This window comes from Thalia democratica, chromosome 8 (assembly GCF_965202585.1).
Source record: "Thalia democratica chromosome 8, ktThaDemo2.hap1.1, whole genome shotgun sequence".
Taxonomy (NCBI): Eukaryota; Metazoa; Chordata; class Thaliacea; order Salpida; family Salpidae; genus Thalia; species Thalia democratica.
In genome coordinates, this window is record NC_139172.1 from 18,148,481 (window position 1) to 18,172,795 (window position 24,315).

Below are 24,315 nucleotides of genomic sequence, written 5' to 3' on the forward strand. Positions count from 1 at the left end.
TAGTACTGCAATGTAATATGTATAGGGAAAAACAAAAACATAAGTATACAACACAAATATTAGAAAATTCAGAGTATTAAATTTATATATAATCAATTTTAAAACAAAAATTATAGCTACACAATAATCCTCATTTCTATCTAGTTGCTGCTATTTATACAACTAAGACTTTATAGTTGTTGATAAATAAAAAAATTAGCCTTTAATCTTTGATTATTATCAATTCTAGACTGTAAAGTGTAAAAGTTTGACTAGAATGTCATTTATAAATACACTTGTTCCGCAGATCAGAGCCTCTAATACATAGGGGAGACAACAAGATATGTACTTAGAAGTTAAATGATGACTATGGTACATTAAAAAAAACTGCACAATATTTTATTACCTTTATTTCACAGAATTCCAAAACTCAGACATTGTGTAAAGTTTTATAGTTATAAAATTATCTATGAAGAGTGAAATTCACAGCCTGGAATTGATAATAATCAATAAATTACTTATACGATTTGAAAACCTTGTAATTATTTTTATAATAGAACTTCTTTGCTTAATTAAAAAACAAACAAACTAACAATAAGATTTTTTAATTTCTACAAGAAAAGTATACAAACTTGTTTATTGAAATTTTAATGTTTGTTTTCTAATAAAAAATATTTATTTACGTAGAATACAACATTCAACAACAACACACATACTAAAATACTTGACTTTATTTGGTCAAATAAACTTTATATATAGATTAAACATATTTTGATATTTACAGTTTGTAAAATAATCTATAAAAATGGTAACTTGTACACATACAATTTACATTTTTTTAGTCTTTTTAAATTCCAAATTTCAATCACAATTTATCATTTATGTTTACAGTTTCAAGTAAAACTTAACTTTGTTCAAGAATACCTCACTACTATATTTTTAGTAAAAAAAGTTATTAATATAAAAATTATAAATATGTGAAGAACGATTTGATTATACAGAATTTTAATTAAACAGGGTTGTAAGTTTTGACAGCATTGAGAATTTAAAGAAGTAAAACTAAAATTATGTTCAACTTATTAAGTTGATAAAGATTTAATTTAAACATTAAATTGAGGTCATAATCAAACATAGGTAAGTTAAGTATGTAGCTATAAAACATACTTAACTTAAACCAAAAAAATCTGCAAACACTTTAATTACTAACACAAAAAGTTTACAGATAGTTTATAACTAAAAGGTTCTACATACAATTAAAAAACAAATATAGATATGGACAAAGTAATACAAAACTATTCTAAAATTTAAAATTAAGCGTTTTTAACAAAAGATCCTAGCGAAACAAGTTTAATGGATAATATAATAATAACAAACTATACAGTATCCTTTTTTTATTACTCTAACACGTGTTTCTGTGGGTTAACGAATTAACACACTTCAACAGAGTTCTGTAAAATAATAAATACTGTAAGGAAAGAATAGAAGCTAAAGAAGGTATATACATGTGTCCATTAAAAAAAACTGCTATAGATTTTTATAGGTTAATGGTTAATAATAGATAAAATACTTAATGCTAAATCTAGCTATAATAAAACTATATAATATTTGTAATTATTAAGTCTAAATTAAACAAATTAAAGTAAAAATATAATATAATATAACAAGTTATATTATAAACTACTTACATGAAGTGAAGGAAGTACTTATTCTTATTAGTTACTGGTTACTTATCATTCAAAAAATATACAATAATAATGTCACAATACTAATCTGTTATATATAAACATTAGGACAGGCTAGTTAACTTACACTACAAAGTTAGATAATTTATTCTTTATTTAGTAAAAAGTAGTAGAGCACTTTAATAAAAAAAGTTAACATGTAATCTAATGTGAATAAAAAAGTAAAACAACAAACATTAATTAATAAATTAAAAATTAAACAACAGTAAAGGCAACAAGTTAAGCTTTCAAAGCCCTGAGTAATAACTCAGTTACAGCACCATACATAAAACCACCATGACTTAAACTACATATATGTTATATAAATAACTAATTAATTATTGTTTTGAAAAGAGCAGTTGGGAATCTAAATTGAAGATCTTATACAGATATTTTAAATATTTAATAATTGAACTATGTTATAAATTACCGGTTTGTGTTCAATATGAAAGTTAAAATGAAAAACATAAAACAACTGTATATTCTCATTCTTGACTATATATTCTTGATATATTTATGTGTTAAGTTCCAAGTTTAATTGGAAACCTTTATTCAAATCACAGATAAACCAGGCTTTTTTACCTACTTACGCCCAATAGAACAGCTAGAGGTCTTTTTACTGCAGGTTTATACTTAGAATATAACCACCTTGTTGTTTTATGTTTTACATTTTAACTTTAATATTTAACACAAACCGGTAATTTATAACATATATATTATTAACAACAGTTAATAAATATTTAAAACATCTGTATAAAATCTTTAATTTAGATTCCCGACTGCTCTTTTCCAAAACAATAATTAATTAATCATTTATATAACATATAAGTAGTTTAAGTCATGGTGGTTTTATGTATGGCACTGTAACTTAATCATTAGTCAGGGCTTTGAAAGCTTAATTTATTGCCTTTACTAGTGTTAAATTTATTAATTCAATAATTAATGTTTGTTGTTTTACTTTTTTATTCACATTAGATAACATAATACCTTTTTTTTATTAAAGTGCTCTACTACTTTTTACTAACATACAGAATAAATTATCTAACTTTGTAGTATAAGTTAACTAGTTTATCCTAATGTTTATATATAATAGATTAGTATTGTTGCGTGATTAATGTATATTTTTTTGAATGATTAGTAACCAGTAAATATTTAGAATTAGTACTTCCTTCACTTCATGTAAGTAGTTTATATTATGTATTGTTATTTTATTTTGTTTCTTACTTTAGTTTATTTAATTTAGACTTAATAATTACAAATATTATATAGATTTATAACATTCAGACTTAATATTCAGTTTTTTATTTATTATTAACCATTAACGTAAAAAAATCTATAGCAGTTTTTTTTAAATGGACACATGTATATACCTTCTTTAGCTTCTATTCTTTCCTTACAGTATTTATTATTTTACAGAGCTCCGTCGAAGTGTGTTAATTCTTTAACACACAGAAACACGTGTTAGCGTAATAAAGAAAGGATACTGAAAATTTTGTTATTATTAAAATTAATATATACTATATTATCTTGGTTTTGTGATAATTTATAAATACTGTGAATGTACTAAGACTAAAGTACTGACAGAAAGGTCAAAGAAAAATATAATGCCTCAACTTTTTTTGTAATTCAAACAATTAAATTATAAATGTTACATTATTTTAAATTGTTAAGTTATTTATAAAGATGTAATATACATACTACTTAAACCATTTAAATCAAAATATAAGTTAATAAGAAGTAATTAATGGGTTGCCAAATCTTTTTTTATAAATTTTATACAGGTTTTAAAAGCAACTAGTTTTTTGGTTTATTTTAATATGAAATTAAACCTAAGGTAGAAAAATTGTCTTAAATAGTATAACAACATTGAAAAGATACTGTAAAGATACTTTAAATGTGTTTTTTTTAATGGAAAAATTTTGAAAGATACAAATTTGTTTTTATCTTTATGATAGATTTTTGATATCTAATCGAAATTTTGTTACTTTTTATGTAAAAATTGCTTAAAATTCTATGTTTTTTCAGATTTTTAAGTGTTCAAGATTGTTCCAGATTTAAGTTATTTTTGTACAAATTCCAGATTTTTTTTTCAAATTGTCTTAAGTTCTAGGTTTTTTTGTTACTAAATTGTCAAATTCTAGGTTTTTTTGTGTTTTTTGGCAACCTTTAATTAATTATGCAGTATGAGTAGCATCATTGAACTAAGTGAACTTGTACAAACTAGAAAACTCATGTGGGCACAATATATGGCAAAAACTCAAAGATTAATCTTACTTTTTATAGTCAAAAACTTTAAGAAATTCTTAATTCTCAAATCTCAATTAAAATGTTCCACAACCTTTAGTTTACAATTAACTGTAAAATTACAATTTATACAATTGCTAACATATCAATTTATAACTACCAACATACTGAGTTTAAAAATTTGTTACAACACATAATTAGTTATTTTTTTGTAAATACTTTTTATAAAACTCCATAACTTTTAATTATTTTAGTGAACTGTAGCAAGTAAAAAATTATATTAAATAAATTCTTACTTTATCAAGAAAAAATACTTAGTACCTAATAGAAACTGGTATTAAATATATCTTGTTAGACTACATATAAATATTTTAAAGTTAACAAAAGCAATCAAACTGCAAACCTTAAACTCATTTTGATGTGTTGTTACCTTTTTTAAACAAATAAAACATTTTTCTGTAGTTAACTTCAATTTTTATTAAACTATGATGCATAATTATCTCCATTTATTCAGTGACCAATTAAAAATGAATAAGTTTGATCAGTCATGCTATTAACTAAAATACATCTTTTTAAATTATTTTCTTCATATTTTAAAAGTAGTAGAATAAATATTGAGTTAAAAACTACTATTTTTTTATATTTAACTTTGTTGTTCTTTTTAAATATCTAACAGAATTTCTTTACACTTTTTTATTTAATAATTTAAATTGCTTTTCTGTTAAGCCAATAAGACTAATAGGAGTTTATTTTATCATTAATGCAATTTATCCATGGTATATGACTTCTAACCAAAATATTTTTAAATACATCATGTCCTTAGACTATACTTTTTGAGCAGCTATTCAATTTTTGTTTAATAAACTATTCAACTGATACTAGTATACGATTCATTTGGTACAGATATGGTATGTACTTCGCAAAAAAATTGACTTTCTAAACTATACAGGTGCTTTTCATACAGTTGTAGATATTAAGAGGAATCCAGTTTTTTTCAGATAAACTTAGTATATTGGGAGCTTTAAACATAACCAAAAAGTTTAAAAACAAGTCTCTTTATTTTAATTTCGAAATAGTTGTTTAAATAATTTATTTTTTTTATGGTAAAAAAACTTAAGTCTCAAACTCTATCCTATGCAACAATATAAGTTTTCTTAGAAAAAGTGAGTGTGTTACATCATATGTAATTTTACCTGCCCCATTAATATTTAACTAAATAATATTAACATTAAACTTTAACTATCCAAAAATAAAATAAACAAAAACTATCTTTTGAACAAATAAAAAAACCCTTGGTGACACGCCATTTGGAAAAAACTCACAGATAAATTCTCAACACTAAAAACCACATAGTGTGGGAAAGTCTTAAGTTTTATAAACAATGCATTAAGTCTTTGAAAAGCATAATTAAAGCATTAAAAAGGAACACTAAAATTACAATGAAATGTATTGAATACATATTTTTTAGTTTTTATCTGTTTTATCATAAAATACTTTATGTTTTAAAATAAGTAGCAATATATACTGTCGATGACCGAGAGTTCTTTTTGCTATGTCATTGAACCAAAAAATTTTTTGAGTTAATTTTTATTTCGTTTTTGTTCAATAAAACTAACTACTCTTTAACTTAAAATTTAATTTCGTAAATTATTTCTTTCACAAATTTTTAGCTTTTGTCTACTAAATTGGCATAGTTACTTATCAAACATTGTACTTACTTAGGTAAAGCCCCAAACCTAACAGCGAATTATTCTTACTAAACCTAGTTGACTCATATGATTTAAATTCAATAAAAAACTAAAAGTTTCGCGATTACTTTTTTTATTAATGCTTTATTTAAAATATTTTTTACTTCTTCAAAAACAAACTTTGAATTTTTTGCTTTATTATCATTACTTGCTAGTATAACTGCTTAAAATATTTCGGGCATTAGAAAACTATTTTTAAGGCACTAAAATCTATATTTATCACATTTTGTTTAAAATAACTTTGTATACAAAGGATTGAAATTTCACAAAATATAATAAAAAATACGTCGTTATACAGAAGAAAACGAACTGTTGATTATAGAAATGCAATAAAAAACTAAAAAAACTTTAATTTCAATTTCCGTCACTTTTTTTACCTTTTTCTAAATTTAAACATACTAATTTTAAAGTATTATTTCGCATTTCCGTAAAAAAAACTTGACGCTTTTTGCAACATTGCAAAAGCTAATATAAAAGTAAAACAATATCTTTAAAGAAAAATAAAAAGCTGAAACTATTACAAACTTTAAGACACACTTTTAAGTTAAAGTCTGTATCGCATAATCTATACAAAACAGTTTAATTAATAGGTTAGGTTTTATGAAAAACTAGTTGTTAATTTAATGTTTTTTTTTACTAAGGTTATTTTTTAATAAATATTTCTCCAAACTTCAGGATTCAATGAAGAAAAATTCTTAAGTAAAATGTTACGATTAAAACAGTGGTTATTTAAAAGTTCAAATTCTTAATAAAATATTTAATAGACCATATATCAAAAAGTTAAGAATACTTAAGATAGGTAAATTATTATTTTTTACGTTTTTACAAGCAATATTTCTTAGACTGTTTATTTCTTGTTTTCGAAAAACAAATCTTATTTTAAAAATAAATAAAAGTCCTTAAATTTATTGTTTTCACCTATCTTACTTTATTTTCCGACAAACATTATACCATTTTTAAGAAGAGTAGTAAAAAAGGTTTTTCTAAGTAATTTTTAAGTATTTTCTGTAACTTTTTGCAACAAATTTTTATGAATACTATAAATAAATTTTAAATGTCTTTACACTTTTATAGGCAAAGTTTAGTTGGATTTAAACTTACATAAATTTTTAAATACTTGAAGCAAAAAAGTAACAAAACCAATTTTGAGACAAAGAAATCAGTTCTATCTAATTGTGTTTTACACTTAGTTTGATTTTATATTCAATAAAGTAATTTTCTTTTGACAATGTCCGCTTAGACCCCGTTTTCAGCCCACTGTGTACCAGCATTTTTTTTCAATTTCACCACATGTATTCAAAATATTTTCGTGATTAAAAAACTGTTCACTATATTCACATGATCCTTTCAATATGAAGCTTTTAAATAACAACTTGTAGCTTTTTTCACCTGAGCTGCAGCGATCAACTACAAGTATTGCTCTTTTGATCTGGTTTTTATAAATTTCTAGAACCCTTGAAGCTTTGATGGTCTCTGTTTTACCAATGATGTTTTCTGCTTTTAGGATCGATTTGTCATGTTTTTTATTCGTTTGAGGGAGTTTCTTTGAGGGATTTTTCAGAATTTTGTTTAAAAGCTTCCAACAATTTATTATTTATTTTTTTCCGATATTATGTCAAATAGTTCATCTTTCAAAGTATTTTAGTTTATTGCTCTTTGTCTAATCTGACTAGTTAGAAGCTGATTTAATTTCTTGCAAAACTTTAAGTTGTTTTTATTATCTACTCGGTTTTTGCTACATATTTGTTAGTTGATGTCTTGCTTCATTCAAAACATTCAACTTTGTTAAAAAAGATAACGTCGTTTACTTTGCACATTGGCCAATTATTCAGTGCATTTAAAATTTTACAAAATTTGTTCCTAACTTTTGTCTCATTTTCTAAAATCACTTTCTTTGCATACACTATCTCCTTTATCAATATATAAGCTTTCTTTTTTTACCTCAGCTTTGCTGTATCTTATTCTGCTTTATTAGACAAAGTTTTCTCAGGACTTCTTTTAACTGAGTCGTAAATGTTAATTGTATACGTTTTTAGTATTTCAAGTGAGCACTTATTGTCTATTTGTTTAATTTTATCAATAAGTGACTCATTGTCTGTTTCGACTTTTGTTATATTTCTTTACCTTTAGGTAAAACTTCTGTTGTACAACAATGATTTAGTTTAAAACTTAATTCTTCTTTCTAAACTCAACTTTTCCAGTAAACCTATCGACCCACAACTTTTAGTTTTACTGTTCATAAAGTAGCTAGCGTCTACAACTTTGAATTCCGGCAAACATCGAACAAAATCATTCACAAGTTTTAACTTAGCCTTCTAAAAAACAAATTTCATCGCTATTTATTTCGTTACTTTCAGGTAAAGCATTTAAGTCAGCCTACTTTTTTAAGACTCGGTTACCTAAGATATCACAGTCATTGTGAAAATAATTTCTTTACATCTCTTCAATATTTTCCTTAAGTAATATGGTGGGAATTTTCAAAGTCTTCATGGTTTCTTTATTGGAATCTTGTTTCAAGTGTCTTCTGCCGGGAGAGACAAAAATGGTTGTGGTTTTTTCAGATACTTTTTGTAGTTTAAGTTGAAGTAATTTATTGAATCAGCGTCGTTGAATAACTTGTTTGTATTGAAAATTCCTTTTACTTTGTGTTTATCAATTCTCGCCTTTGGTCTGAAGGATTTATTATGTTTTGGCACTTTTGTTATACTTTTAATGAGCATCTTTTCCTTTCCTCTTTTTTTATCCTTTTCTATTTCATTTAAAACGTAATCAACAGTATTGTTCAAATCCGTTTATTTGAAATTTATAAATTAAAAATAAAAAAACTTTGTTATAATGACTTAAAAGTAGTGATGTACCGGACTCACTATCCGGGTCCGGATCCGGCCGGATATTGCCATTTTTGTCTGATATCCGGATCCGGCCAGATCTTTACAGAGATCCGGCCGATTAGGATCTAGTTAGTAAAAAAGAGCATACAGAAAAGTATTTTGTAGTACAAAAAACAATAAAGCATAAAGAACAAACACTGTGTAAACTAAAAAGAGTCATTTTCGTCAGTTAAAATTAAACACCTACCGTGATTGGGCTCATTTTGTACACTTGACTAATTTACATTTGTTTACATTTAAACTATGAAATAAACATTTCAGAAATTCAACTCTTTACTTATGTTGTAAAATCAAAAACTTTACTACCAAATTGTCAACCTTATTGCTAGCTGTTCTACTTATTATTAGATTAAAGTTTTTTTTTTAGTTTTTAAAAACCTCATTCTGACTCAGGCCAGTTTATACTCACTTCACAGGGTTCCCATATCCCTAGATTTTTCTAGATATTACTAGATTTTGCAATTATCCAAAATAAAAATCCTAAATATCCCTTAATAAAATTGAAAAAATTATGAACTCCCTAGATTTCTCTAGATTTTACTTTTTTTAGTGCTGGACAAATTTTTATGATAAATATATATAATATAACATATTTGACATAATATGACTCACTATATCGAGTCATATTTGACATAATATGACTCACTATATCGAGTCCGGATCCGGCTGGGTATTGAAATTTTTGTCTGATATCCGGATCCGGCTGGATTTTGATATAAAAAAATATAGAGTCCGGTTCCGGCCGGACCCGAAATTGTGGGTCCGGTACATCACTACTTAAAAGTTATTTTTAGTGCTAAAAAATTAGCGAGCCTTTTTTTATTGATTTATAATTTTTTGTTCAACTTCTGTAATACCTTTTTGTAATTTTAGCTATTTGTAAATTTTATCTTACAATTTTTGATAAGATTTTGATTATTTTGATAAATTTTTTAAAATTCATTGTTACCGTTCATTGTTGTTAACTTTTAATTGTTGTAAGACAATATGTAGGCGTTAGAAAAACTACTTGAAAGTTAGTATAAATGGTACTTTTAAATGCCTTAAACTAAAGGTCGGACAATTGAAGACTGTACGCTGAAAACAAAAGTTTGCAGCCAACATTAAACTTTTCAGCTAAAAACACAATTTAAAAAATCTTCGAAAAGCTACAGTTAGGCTTTAAACTTAATACTTAAAAATTACTATTTCTGATTTAATGCATTATTTTCTGGAACAAAGTAGTATATATTTAGTGATTACTTTAGTTTTTACCAAGGGAAATTTTGTGTTGTACAAATAGCGGAGATTAGCAGCTACTTCTAGGATAACTAACCCTAGCCTTAAACTTACAACTAACAAAATTTAAATAAGATTAGCAAGTAAGTAAAAGCACTTGCTGCATTTTTACGAATTTAAAAACATTATACATCATCACCACAAATTTATTACAAACGTTTTATTTATAGTTAAACCTGCTATCTGTTGACTCAAAATTTCATTTTAACACTGTGAATAAAAGTAAACTCTTATATGCAGATTTTAAATTTAATATTTATAGTGAAGTTGTTACATTTTTTATTTAACTTTTGAAAAAGTTCTATGCAGTTTTCGAAAGTTTTGCTTTTGATGTTCATTAAATTTAACAGAATTAAGAGCGATTCTTTAAAATAAAATACGATTACAGAAATGAGTAGGTCAGCTTTACATTTTTAGGAATTGTGACTGTTTCAATAATGTTTTTTAACAAACTTTTTCGATATTTTAGAAAAATTCAATTTTATTGCTTTTATACCCTACCATAGTTACCAAGTCAGTTGTATTTTTTCAAACGTAAAAATATTTTTAATAGTTTTCATTGCTGTATAGGTAATTGAAGTTATTTGGTTCATGTTTAAACCATCCTAACAATAAAAAAACTTGATAGGTGATTAAAAGTTCTGAAGAATTAAAAAAAAATTAACATAAAAAACTATATTTTATGATTATTCCAAGTAGTCATTAGTATTTAAAAATGTATAGTTATAATTAAAGGATTTTTGTAAATAGTTCAATTTGTTTTAACTATATAGAAAAGAAAATAGCTAGAATCTTATTACAAAGACGAATAGTCTAATCGAACTTTCTAAAGCAGGGTTTCCGAAATTGGACTAATTTGTCCCCTTGGGATCCATTTCAGAAATTAAAAATCAAATACGCAACAAAAAATTATAAATCAATAAAAAAAGGCTCGTTAATTTATTAGCACTAAAAGTAACTTTAAGTCATTAATACAAAGTTTATTATTTTTAAACTTTATAAAATTTCAAATAAACGGATTTGATTAAAAGCAAAATGGATTTGAAAAATATTGTTGATTCCGTTTTAAATGAAATAGAAAAGGATAAAAAAAGAGGAAAGGAAAAGATGCTCATTAAAAGTATCACAAAAGTGCCAAAACATAATAAAGCCTTCAGACCAAAGGCGAGAATTGATAAACACAAAGTAAAAGGAATTTACAATACAAACAAGTTATTCAACGACGCTGATTCAATAAATTACTTCAACTTAAACTACAAAAAGTATCTGAAAAAACCACAACCATTTTTTGTCTCTCCCGGCAGAAGACACTTGAAACAAGATTCCAATAAAGATGCTGACTTGAAAGAAACCATGAAGACTTTGAAAATTCCCACCATATTAGTTAAGGAAAATATTGAAGAGGTGTAAAGAAATTATTTTCACAATGACTGTGATATCTTAGGTAACCGAGTCTTAAAAAAGTAGGCTGACTTAAATGCTTTACCTGAGAGTAACGAAATAAATAGCGATGAAATTTGTTTTTTAGAAGGCTAAGTTAAAACTTGTGAATGATTTTGTTCGATGTTTGCCGGAATTCAAAGTTGTAGACGCTAGCTACTTTATGAACAGTAAAACTAAAAGTTGTGGGTCGATAGGTTTACTGGAAAAGTTAAGTTTAGAAAGAAGAATTAAGTTTTAAACTAAATCATTGTTGTACAACAGAAGTTTTACCTAAAGGTACAGAAATATAACAAGAGTCGAAACAGACAATGAGTCACTTATTGATAAAATTAAACAAATAGACAATAAGTGCTCACTTGAAATACTAAAAACGTATACAATTAACATTTACGACTCAGTTAAAAGAAGTCCTGAGAAAACTTTGTCTAATAAAGCAGAATAAGATACAGCAAAGCTGAGGTAAAAAAAGAAAGCTTATATATTGATAAAGGAGATAGTGTATGCAAAGAAAGTGATTTTAGAAAATGAGACAAAAGTTAGGAACAAATTTTGTAAAATTTTAAATGCACTGAATAATTGGCCAATGTGCAAAGTAAACGACGTTATCTTTTTTAACAAAGTTGAATGTTTTGAATGAAGCAAGACATCAACTAACAAATATGTAGCAAAAACCGAGTAGATAATAAAAACAACTTAAAGTTTTGCAAGAAATTAAATCAGCTTCTAACTAGTCAGATTAGACAAAGAGCAATAAACTAAAATACTTTGAAAGATGAACTATTTGACATAATATCGAAAAAAAATAAATAATAAATTGTTGGAAGCTTTTAAACAAAATTCTGAAAAATCCCTCAAAGAAACTCCCTCAAACGAATAAAAAACATGACAAATCGATCCTAAAAGCAGAAAACATCATTGGTAAAACAGAGACCATCAAAGCTTCAAGGGTTCTAGAAATTTATAAAAACCAGATCAAAAGAGCAATACTTGTAGTTGATCGCTGCAGCTCAGGTGAAAAAAGCTACAAGTTGTTATTTAAAAGCTTCATATTGAAAGGATCATGTGAATATAGTGAACAGTTTTTTAATCACGAAAACATTTTGAATACATGTGGTGAAATTGAAAAAAAATGCTGGTACACAGTGGGCTGAAAACGGGGTCTAAGCGGACATTGTCAAAAGAAAATTACTTTATTGAATATAAAATCAAACTAAGTGTAAAACACAATTAGATAGAACTGATTTCTTTGTCTCAAAATTGGTTTTGTTACTTTTTTGCTTCAAGTATTTAAAAAGTTATGTAAGTTTAAATCCAACTAAACTTTGCCTATAAAAGTGTAAAGACATTTAAAATTTATTTATAGTATTCATAAAAATTTGTTGCAAAAAGTTACAGAAAATACTTAAAAATTACTTAGAAAAACATTTTATACTACTCTTCTTAAAAATGGTATAATGTTTATCGGAAAATAAAGTAAGATAGGTGAAAACCATAAATTTAAGGACTTTTATTTATTTTCGAAATAAGATTTTTTTTTTTTCGAAAACAAGAAATAAACAGTCTAAGTAATATTGCTTGTAAAAACGTAAAAAATAATAATTTACCTATCTTAAGTATTCTTAACTTTTTGAGATATGGTCTATTAAATATTTTATTGAGAATTTGAACTTCTAAATAACCACTGTTTTAATCGTAACATTTTACTTGAAAACTTTTCTTCATTGAATCCTGAAGTTTGGAGAAATATTTATTAAAAAATAACCTTAGTAAAAAAACATTAAATTAACAACTAGTTTTCATAAAACCTAACTTATTAATTAAACTGTTTTGCATTCTTTTAACTAATTAGTTTGTATTTAATTGTATAGCTTTTTAATTGAAAAATAGTTGAAGTATTAAAATTTTTACAATATAAAAAGTAAAAAGATTATAGCAAACAATATGCTTCAAAACTAACATCTATTAATGAATTTTATTGTATAAAATTATATAAGATTCTATCAGTGTCATTGTTTAAATTCTTAAGATAGAGTTTAAAATAAATTAATTTAAACTATAATTCAAGAAGTATAGAAACTTTAACTTTTTTGACCAACTTAGTTTCAAAAACAGAATATTTTCAAAAACAAAGATTAATATTTTTACTGCAGGTATACGTCAGGTTGAAACGGTTGTTCATAATTTGCTTATTTAGCAGATTTCCAATGTTTTGGTATTAAAAATTCTTTTTTTACATTTGATAAGTAATAAATGAGATGAAAATCAAACTAAGAGCATATTTCAAAATGTTTTTCCCTTTTTCAAGCTCACGATTCTTTGACATGGGTAGCTTCAAAAGCCTGCAAATAATTTGCACATTTAATTTTTTTTAACCCACCTTATCCGAACATATAAAATTAAACCAAGTAAAAGTATTAATAAATGAAATTTACATAAAAAGGCTAACTAAGAACTATTTACTGACTCATGTCGACCTCTAATATAAATGTTTAAAGTAAGTTTTTTAATAGTCATAAAATTCAATTAGTTTTAGATGTGTAGTCATTTTTGTAAAAAGTTTCCGGTACAAATGTATTGACCACAAAATTTTAATCATCCTTTTTCTTCGAAATTTATGAACTTAACTAAGTTTAATTTTTTTTAACCTAAAATTTTCTTAAAAAGTTGCTTTAAATTTTCTAAAATTTCTAAAGAAGATTTTTAGCATTTAATAAGTACTTTATTTGTTGGGACAATTAAAGTTAAACACAGCAAAAACTCTACTAATCATCTACTACAGGCTTACAAGTTTTTGTTAAATATATTTCAAATATAAGAAATAAACTTCTAGTCAATTGCAATTCTTAAGTTTAAAGTATGTTCAATCTTATGGGTTAAAAAGATCTAAACAGCTAACAACTTCACTTAAGAAATAATAAACATTATTTAAAGCAATTATTGTTTGTATCATAAGTTATAGTCTAATGTTGATTGAAATATATTTCTAATAATTTTTTTTTGTTATTTACGCAATTTTGGTATATACACAAAATACATTTATTAGTCCGTTATGAATTCTTCAGATTGTGTAACGAAACCATCAACTTAGATTTAGAATATGTTTTGAACTTGCTGCCCAAATATAGTTTTATCTCTTACATTGACTAAACTTCAAGATTTATAAATAATTCGCAAATCGGTCCAGGACATAAGTCAATTGTTTTTACTAGTGATTTTTTTCCCCTGCATCAGTAGATACAAAAAATAAATTAACGATGGTTTAAAAATCTACCAGTTTGTTGCAACATTTTGTTCAAATTAATTTCGGACAACCGTCCTTCATCAGTGAACTTTAAAAGGTTTTAAAGTTCACTGATGAAGGACGGTTGTCCGAAATTAATTTGAACAAAATGTTGCAACAAACTGGTAGATTTTTAAACTATCGTTAATTTATTTTTTGTATTGACTAAACTTGAAAGGAATATCTTTCGCACGTTGCTTGTGGTTGGTCTGATGGACCAGGTTGGCTACGGCGCGAAGAGTGTGGGTCAACACCCCTTTTGTTGATCCCTCTGTCAATGTTACGCTGGCTACAGCGAGTTTCGGGGTTGTTGACCTTGTCTAAAGTATGATGTATGTTCTCTTTAGAGAACATACTATCCTTTTTGGGGGGCTTGGATCTATTACTCATTATGCTATACCAAGAGTTAGGTGTGGCTCACTAGTTGTTTAATTAAATTTAGATATTTTAGATATTTAGATATTTAGATATTTAAATTAATTAAATTTGATTTGTAAATTTCAGAGATTATTAAGAGCACCAAAAGCAGCTTGCTTCTTAATTAATTATCCACAACAAAGCTTATTTATTCAATTTTATGTAACCAAATTACAGATAATTTCAATATAATGATCTATTAACACCAAAGTTTAGTTATTTAAATTTATGCAAAATCAAAAGTACAATTAACTTCAATTTAATTTTATCAACAGCAGAGTTTAGTTATTCAAATTTATGCAAACCACAGTAAAATTAACTTCAATTTAACTTTATTAGAAATTTCAATTTAAGAGACAGAACTAGAAAATAAGAGATTAATGACAATACTCACAATTTAGCACATAGGAAGTTCAGCTTGAGCTTTTACAAATCTAATAATTCAAATCTAAGGCGGCAATTTAGAAAGTTAACAAATTAATACAAAAAACCCCTAATTAGAGAAAACTCTTTTGCTGAATTTAATTTATAGCCAGAGGCGTTACAGGAAAATTATTTAATGTGGAAGGAGAAGTTTAAGTTTTGACGGAGTAAGTTGCTTTGATGTACTCCCAACTACTAAGGTCTCCAGCTTTATGTGAAATCGCCTCTGTAACAGGCTCGGCAGTTTCGACAGTAGCCAGATTAGCAGTAGCCTCGGGGCCATCTTTATCTTTAGTGGCTACCTCGGTCTGCGACCAAGTGCAATAATGTTTCAGAGCTAATACCCTAGACATTTTACTTATAGTACAAGTTTAAATATAGATTAATAAGTATCTATATGCTTTGTTATACAACAAAATCAAAGACACAATTAGAAAGGTTTATTACTTGAGTAGGCTTCTTGCAGTTAACTACTCTAGCTGTGCTGTAACAATGATCTTAAGACAAATAAAAAAGCATTTGACCAGTAAATCCAATAAAAAAACAACCAGTTATTTAACCATAAAACTAACCAGTAAAAAGTAAAATCAAACAAAAGCCCAAAGTATGCTGGTAAATATGGCAGCCAAAATTTCTTCGTACTCAGATCAGAACTGTGTACTTGATGATAATATCACAATAGTGTTTAGACTGGTTTCCTAATGCCTGTACAACCCCTTTAAAAAAAAAGATAAAAACGTTATGTAATCTGAAAGTTTATTTAAGTTTATAGACGTTCTTGTTATTTTTCATTATTATATATAAACATATGTTATATGATTAATAAATATTGAAACTACAAGATGCAAATGTTAGAAATTATTTTATTATACCGTAAATGAACAATAGTTTCATACTCTGCTGTTGCGATAAGCTTTTTTAAATCATAGATAAAGAACTTATTGTAGTGTAACTTTAAAGAGCTAAGGTGTAATTTAACAAAAACACGAATACGCTTAAAGTTTTCAATCTAAACTACCTAGCGTACGCAAAAAAGTTAAGTATATTTAGTACTTTTGAACTAGAAGCTACTATTTTACTTCAATATTAATACTTAAATTTAATGAGTCCACTAGTCCTTGGCATGACGTTAAACTGGTCTGGTGTATGACTCGATAATCGAAAGATTTTTTTTTACACCAGGTCCTTGGACCAAGTTTTGAGCGTTATTTTTCGTCGTTTAATAAACAATATTATTATAAGTACTTGTAAATTATTTGGTATGTGAAATAAAATATATTTATTTTTATTCTATAGCAATTAAATTTTGGATTATGTTACAGCATCTCCCCGAACTTTTTCAATATAAATTTTTCTATCATTATTACATTCAAATTACAGTTCGTCAAAGGAGTTATCCAATTCACTAAAACTAACAATGTAATTACAAATACCCAACCACGAAAGTAATAGTGTTACATTTATCATTTTCTAAAAATATCATTTTAATTATTTTTTCAAAAAAACTTTGAGTTTAAAACATATTACAACTTTGTACATAAAAGTAATCGAATTTAAGTAATATTATCAGCAAAAGACAGTTTAGTTGTAAAGAAAGTTCATATTTAAATTTATGCAACAAATAGGTTAATAGAAATGTTCTAAAGTTATAGTTTATTGTGTTTTTTGAAAAATAAAAAACACGAGTTGTGATTTAAAACTATTGTTTAACCAAATGAACTATAAGTGTAATAAAACTTTTGTATCTTATCCTATTATAATAAAACCTTTAGCTCAATTAAAGATGTACCCATTTGTTTACTCAAACAAGTATTATTAAACCTGCTGTTATTATAATTACAAGGTGTTAACTGTCATGGCTCATGACTAATGCTTTTTTTATTGCTATTTTAAAATGCTTCTTGAAATATCGCAAAATATAACATAAAATATTTAATATTAAATCAATTGGAAATTTTTACAACAAATTTTCAAAGGTACTACAATAATTTTCGGACAGTTTTTACAGTAAATTTTGACTTATCTTTTAAAGTTAGTTTTTTTTATTGCAATGGTATCAATATTAAAAATTTAATATTCGGTTAATTAAGGGTCAAATCTTGTTTAAAAGTATAAACATTAACTAACCTAAAAGAATATTTCAGATATTGTTAGGCTAATAAAATTCAACAACAGCTGAATTAAACGCAAAAATTTTAAATTAAAAAAATTATACATAAATAAGAATTAATAATTATTTTATTATTAAACACTTTTACTAATAAGTTTTATAACACAAAGTAATTTTTTTTCTGAAGTATTATTTTTGGTATTAATATTACAAAAATTTATTTGAATTTATTGCTTTACAAATGTCTTTCGCTTACGCGATGATTACAAGCAAATAAATTAACAAGTAGCAATGGAAAAACACTTTATATAGTTTTAGCTGGGTATTTAGATAAATAAGTGAATTTAAGTAGTTTTCAGTAAAGTTAATTACCAATAACAAAAAATAAGAAATAATTAAAAGGCAGTATAAGAAAAACGAAATTACAAAATAATTACTAAAAACAAAGGTAGGTAAATTAAACTTAGATCTAGTCAATTAAAATTTCCAAAAAAAAATTATGAAATGCCCACATTTTCTCACCAACTCCGATCTAAAATTTAAAAGGTTGTTGTTGTCTGCGAATGCTATTTCAAGTCTCTCTAAATTGTAGTATTTTTTTTAACTACTACAGAAAATATTTTAATATTTAACAAGTAACATATATGCTACTCCACTTAAAAAAGCTTAAACACGTCCTTGTCTTTGTTTATGCAACTGTTTGGTTTATTGATTTATGCTATGTATGATCTAATACAAGAAAACTACAACTGTTTTCATCTTAAATTCGCACATTTAACAAAACTCAAAAGTGTGAACTCGACAAAAAGTGCGAACTTAGGAAATAATGATTTTTTTATCAAAGAAAATATTTAAGTATTTCAAAAGCCAATAATGTTTTAAAAATATACAAATTTGCCTAAATAATAAAACTTACATTGTTCATATTAATATATTTTATTAAGGATATTAAATATGTTTACTTTATTGACTATTTATAGAATTTTTTTTATAAAAAAATACGTAACATAGCATACAACACCTAAAAATAAATTTAGCAAATGATTTAGATTTAATTACATTGTAGATTATTTTTTTTTTAATGACGACTATAAAAGATATAAATCTGAATTAATTTGAAAGTAAGTTTCATTAAGGGATTTTTACTCGTTTTTAATATATATTTATTGAGTTATTGTTGTCAGCTGCACTTTTTCTGATTTTTTTTTGTTTTTTGATTTTACTGATTTTTTTTTAATATTTTTAAAAGTTTTTTTTTTCTTCGTTTAATTTCATCAAATATAAAAATCCTTTAATAAAATGTTGTTTTTTTATTAATGCTTATTTAGTAACAGAGTTTTGTAAAGTTAAACTAAAAAAATACAAATTTTTACTTAAAATACGACACTTTTAGCGTAAAAGTAAAAACTCAGCAGAAAGTGCTAAATTAGAAAGTTAAAACACAAGAGGAAGACTACTTTACTTTAATTCTAGTAACAATTTTGTTATTTTAAAATAATTATTTTAAAATCCGTTGAAATTCCTTCTAATACAATAAACTTTTGTTTACTAAAATTTGTATAACTTAAGCTTTTTATTAAAAAACAAAAAATTATAAAAAATGTTTGGTCTTAGGACCTGGTGTCCTTTCTAAATCTAATGTAATATCTAAAATAATTAAAAATCTTAACTTTTTGTTATTTATTATTATCAATTATTATTTCTACATTTTATTTGTTAGCGTATTTTTCACTTTTACTAACTTTAAATTTATTGATCGTTTTTTTTCAAACCGATGTTATTTAGTATTTTTCATAATCTGATATAATCTAATGTTGTTTAAAAAACAACAAATATAAAACGGATAAAAACATTTTTACCTATTTTAGTAGATTAAATTAAAAGGAAAATTTAAATTTTTGTTGTTGAAAATAAAAGAAAAGTGCTAATGAAATAAATGTCTTGTTAAGACCAGAAGTTAGTGACTTGTTGTGTTTGCTTTCTTAAAATGTAAAATATTTTCTATAAAAAGTACTTTAGGAATTGTGTTTTTAAGTTCTAAAAAAATAGTTTGCTTTTAAGCAATGCAATAGTTTTAACTTGACTTATTTTAAAGCGAATAATTCTAAAGTTTAATATAAATAATAAATAACATTTTGTCATGTCTTTGAAAAAAAATAGTAGCATATTTTTTAGTGTTGTGATTCATGATTTTTTAACAAACTACTTTTTAATTAATTTATTTTACATATTACTTACAAAATAAAACTTTTTGCATGAAACTTTGATATTTATTACTATCATTCCAAGATATTGAAAATGATAAACAAAAATTAAATGTTTAACAACTAACTTTTTTTAATATCGTTAACTTTCAACATACTGCTTTAATTAAAGCTTATTAGAGCTTACTTCCTTTATTAATGCGTTGGAGGTTATAAAAAGCTTTTTTGATAAATCAAACTGAGTTGCTTTTTTTAAAAATCAATTATGAAGTTATTTTGTTTGTGCCTTTTTGTTCTGTCAGTTTCATGCAAAAACAAAAACCCTGTATTTGATGATTTGACTGAATCAGAAGCGAAAGAAGAGTTGAGAAAAATAGATTCAGTTGAAAATGCATCTTATGCAGGCCATAATTTGCCTCTTGGGTCCAATATCAACAAGCCTTTGAAAGTAGCAGAACTTGACGAGTTGCCAAACCCTGTGGAGTTTTTCGACAGTTATGTGTCACCCTCGCGACCTGTGGTTTTTAGAGATGCTGCAAAAACATTTCCCAACTTTGAAAAGTTTTCAAACGACTCGTTCTTAAGGTTTATATTTCTTTTAGTTATATTATTTTTTTGCTTAAATGAAAAAAACTACGAAACTGCTGTAAAAGATTATACTGTTTTTTTTTCATTTCAATTATAAACTATTTTTACACTTCTTAAGTGATAAAAGTCTAAAAGTTTTAAGAAATAAATAATTACGAATAAATTACAATTTAAAAAAGGAAAATAGTATTTAATTTTTTTTTTTGATATACTTGTTTTTCAATTTAATTCTAAAGTTAAGGCCCTAAACTATGTCAGATTTTTTGAAAGCAATTAAAATTAAGCAAGCTGTTTTAGTTCTTGTTAAAAACTAAAACAAAAATATTTTAATAAAATTTGTAAACTGTTATTTTGCATAAGCATATTACTGTAGCCTTTTAAGAAGATGATCTTTTTTTCAACCTTGTACTTGTTATAACCAAATTTAGAACGACAAATTCAAAAAAAAAGATAAGTTTTATAGATATTGTAATTAAATTTACTCTGTAAACTTTATTTTAGTTGACTTTTTTAGAGTTTTTTAAATCTAATATCCTAAAAGAAAATTTTAGACTTAATTTATACAACATACAGTGAAAAGTTCGGCGATTGGGTAGTAGATGTAGAAACGTCTAAAAAAGAGAATATTATGAAGTTGAGCAAAACAATGAAACTGAAAAAGTTTATAAATTTATATAAAAATAAAAACATTTACGTACTGACCGATGTCATGCAAGAACAAAAAATTTCAGGTTTTACTTTCGGATTTTATTTTCTAATTAATTTTTATATATGTTTGCTGAATTGAATTGATAAGTCTCAAGCTACCTTTTAGCTTGAAAGATAGTTTTTTTTTTGTTCTGAAATTATTAAGGTTGAATTCAGAAATATTTTTACTACTTAAAAAGTATAGGTTGTTATTTTCTTTACTTTAAAAAACTAGATAACTCTTATTATTTCTCCGAGATAAAATATACAAGTAACCAAAAGTATTTGAATAAATTGAATTTCGAATTATAAAACTTATATTTCTTAACCCTAGCTTAGCTTACAACAAAAAATGTGAAAAGGTTGAGAAAAAACATTTAAACGTTAAAAACACCTCACCAGAGTTAACATATATACCAAAGCCTATACTGTGTGCTGACTTCTTAAAAGGAATTAACAGTTTTTACATGCACATGTCAAAAGGTGTTACTAAAACATATCTTAGAAGAGACACTTTTGATCACATCATTTGTCAATACGATGGAACGACAAAAGTAACACTTGGAAATAAAGTAAGGTTTTGAAAATGTTGAGATATTTTAATATTATCTCAGGCTTTATTTAGTCTTATAAAGTTTTTTTCTAATTTAAAAAGTAGCACTATTATCAGTATACATAAAAAAACGTTTTTTATAACTTGATAAAAACATGAAAATTTTAATACTGAGTTTACGATATATAAAAAAAATATTTTATTCATTTTGGTTTAGAGGTTTTGTAAAGTAAAAAAAAACAAGTTAGGTAATCAAAATTTGTTCTATTTAAAAGAGTAGTTCATGAAAATAAATTTCAATATATTCTAAGATACAGAATTATGTTTTGTAAATAACCTTGGCATTTTATTAATTTTCGTTTAAGAAAACTGCTATTTTTATTATTAGTATTTAACTTAGCAGTTTTTTACAACAGATCAAAATTTTTACTGTTAAAAAAATAAACTTGACCAAAAGTTAGTCTGTATTATTTATATAAATTCAGACAAATAAACAAAAACAAATAAATAAATAAAAGGCTGATTATCTATCGTTCAAATAGACAAAACAAGCTGCTCTTGTTAATGAATAAATCTTTTTTAACGACAATTTAAATTTTACTGGAAAAACGTGCAGAGATACAAGCATTACGTGAAACTCACTGAAGAAGGATATGTCGACGTCGATGTTGATAGAGTTAACATGAGGACTCATGCTGATCTGTCCAGAATTCCTTGGTACAAAACCACAATCGGTCCGGGTGATTGCTTATACGTGCCTCACCTGTAAGTTGTGGTTTAATTCTTTTTTTTTTCAAATATCTTGTTATGAACAACTTTTAACAAATAATCAAACTCTAGATAAGTTAACAAGAACAATACAACTTATTTTTCATTAAGTTTTAAACTCTTCAACAAAAGTGTTTGTCGTATAGTCTTACAGTCTTAGACTGTATTTGTGGTGTAGGACTCGATAACCAAAAGGTTTTTGTAAACAAGGTCCATGGACAATAACTTTTGAGTGCTTGTTTTTTGTCGGTTAACAAACAATATATTTTCAAAACTAAAATAAATAAAGTTACCTAATTATATTTACTAATTTATGTTATCTGCTTCAACATTAACTAAAAGATCTCTTAGGTGGTATAACCAGATAGCGACTAGCAAAGGTAGAAATTTGTACATAGGAACTTACGTGTGTCCGGTGATCAAGATGTTTTCTAGGCGAGGGTGCATCCGAAAGATGAAGAAAGTTCCGCATCACGCTTCATGGAGCAAGTTCAAACCGGCCAGTGACGCCATAAGTAACAAGTAAGCTTCAATTAAATAGATAGTAAAAACATTTTTTTGATCAGAACTTGTAGCTTTTAGTGTAATTCTGTTGTCAAGTTTAGATTGAAATAAACAGTGTTAGTGTTTTAAAGTCATAAATTAAGTTATTAAACTTTCATGAAACAAGTAGTAATGTAGAATTTATAAAATTATCAAATATTTATAGTGTAAACTTGTTTAAACAATTTGAGACAAAAAGGCATATATTATTAATTTTATACATCAAGGTAAAAGTCGAAGTATTTAAAAAAATTATCCCTAATTGAATTAATATTACTTTTGGAAAAACTTCATTACCTTTGAAAAAAACTTCATTAAAAACTATCTTTTTACAGAAAGCGTTTAATATCTTTGTTTAATGGAGTACAACAGCCGTTAGATAGACAAGTATTCTACGAAGTTCTGTTTTCTGAAATGCCTTTAGGAACTCAGTTAGAAACATACATAGTGAGTGGTTTCTATATAAATACTCTACTAAAGTTATGAAATTAACTTCAGGATGTTGTAGCAATTTTAAAGGTTTTATAAGAAACACCTTTCTTGGCTTAAACGAACCAAAGATTCAAACTAAACAGTTATAATTACAATACAATAAAACTTAAAAAACTTGGATAAACTAAAAAAATGTTTTTAAAACTTTAAAAATCAACTTTTTGATTAAGAAAACTACTTATAATTTTTAGATTGCTTTAAAAAACTTTTAGTTTAGTCTGCCAAAGATCTTTTAAAACAACACTTACTTTAGAAAACTTTAGTTTCACTGCTAACTTTTACTTCCGTAATCAAAAGATCATATCTAAGTTTTTTAAGTCTTACATCATTAAAGTAAAAATACAAAGCAAAAACTTTTTACTTAGTATGTTTTTAACATGTTATAGAACTTTTTTTTAGCCTGGTTACAAAAAGCAAATTTGTAGTTTTGAGTTTACTTTAGAACTTTTTTTTGCAACCACTTTTAAACTTAAGTTTCTAAAAGCTGTTACAACTGTAAATTAAGGTAACAGAAATTTTTAATGCAATTGATACAAATAAAGACGGACTTATAAGCTTACTTGATATTTATAAAAGTGAAGATGATGTCTTACAACCTTTGTACTACATATTTCATGGTTCAATTCATGACACACTTGAGGTTAGTAACGTAAAAAAAAATTGATAATTTTTTGAAGAACGAGCATAAGCTAACTTAAAATAAAAGTAAAACAACTTGCATATAAAAGTAAATTTTTAAAATTTAATCCGCTTAAGTTTAACTAGGTTGCAACTGGAATTAAAAACTACAGCCAGCAGCTACTAGATCAAATGGAAGAAATAAAGAAAAAAGCTTTAGAAATGAAAAATGAAAATAACCAGCAAAGTTGTCAGGCTGAAAAAAGTACTACTGACAAGTCGAAAAAAGACGAATTGTGATTTAAAACATTTACGGTTTATTAGACTC

General features: G+C 25.4%; 1 protein-coding gene across 1 annotated transcript; it reads left to right on the top strand.

Annotated features, from left to right (window-relative positions):
* The first annotated feature begins 20,003 nt into the window (after positions 1-20,003).
* LOC145842952 (bifunctional peptidase and (3S)-lysyl hydroxylase Jmjd7-like) lies at positions 20,004-22,860 on the top strand. Its single transcript, XM_082950426.1, has 5 exons — positions 20,004-20,323; positions 20,900-21,057; positions 21,416-21,585; positions 22,183-22,331; positions 22,686-22,860. The coding sequence occupies exons 1-5, from the start codon at positions 20,004-20,006 to the stop codon at positions 22,858-22,860; spliced, it is 972 nt and encodes a 323-aa protein (XP_082806552.1).
* The last annotated feature ends 1,455 nt before the right edge of the window (positions 22,861-24,315 follow it).

Excerpts from the sequence above, each read along its gene's own strand:
- LOC145842952 (XM_082950426.1), top strand. The coding sequence starts at position 20,004 with ATGAAGTTATTTTGTTTGTGCCTTTTTGTTCTGTCAGTTTCATGCAAA. Across the intron at positions 21,586-22,182 it reads AAGTAACACTTGGAAATAAA|AGATACAAGCATTACGTGAA; the intron begins GTAAGGTTTTGA and ends AAAAACGTGCAG. Across the intron at positions 22,332-22,685 it reads TGCTTATACGTGCCTCACCT|GTGGTATAACCAGATAGCGA; the intron begins GTAAGTTGTGGT and ends AAGATCTCTTAG.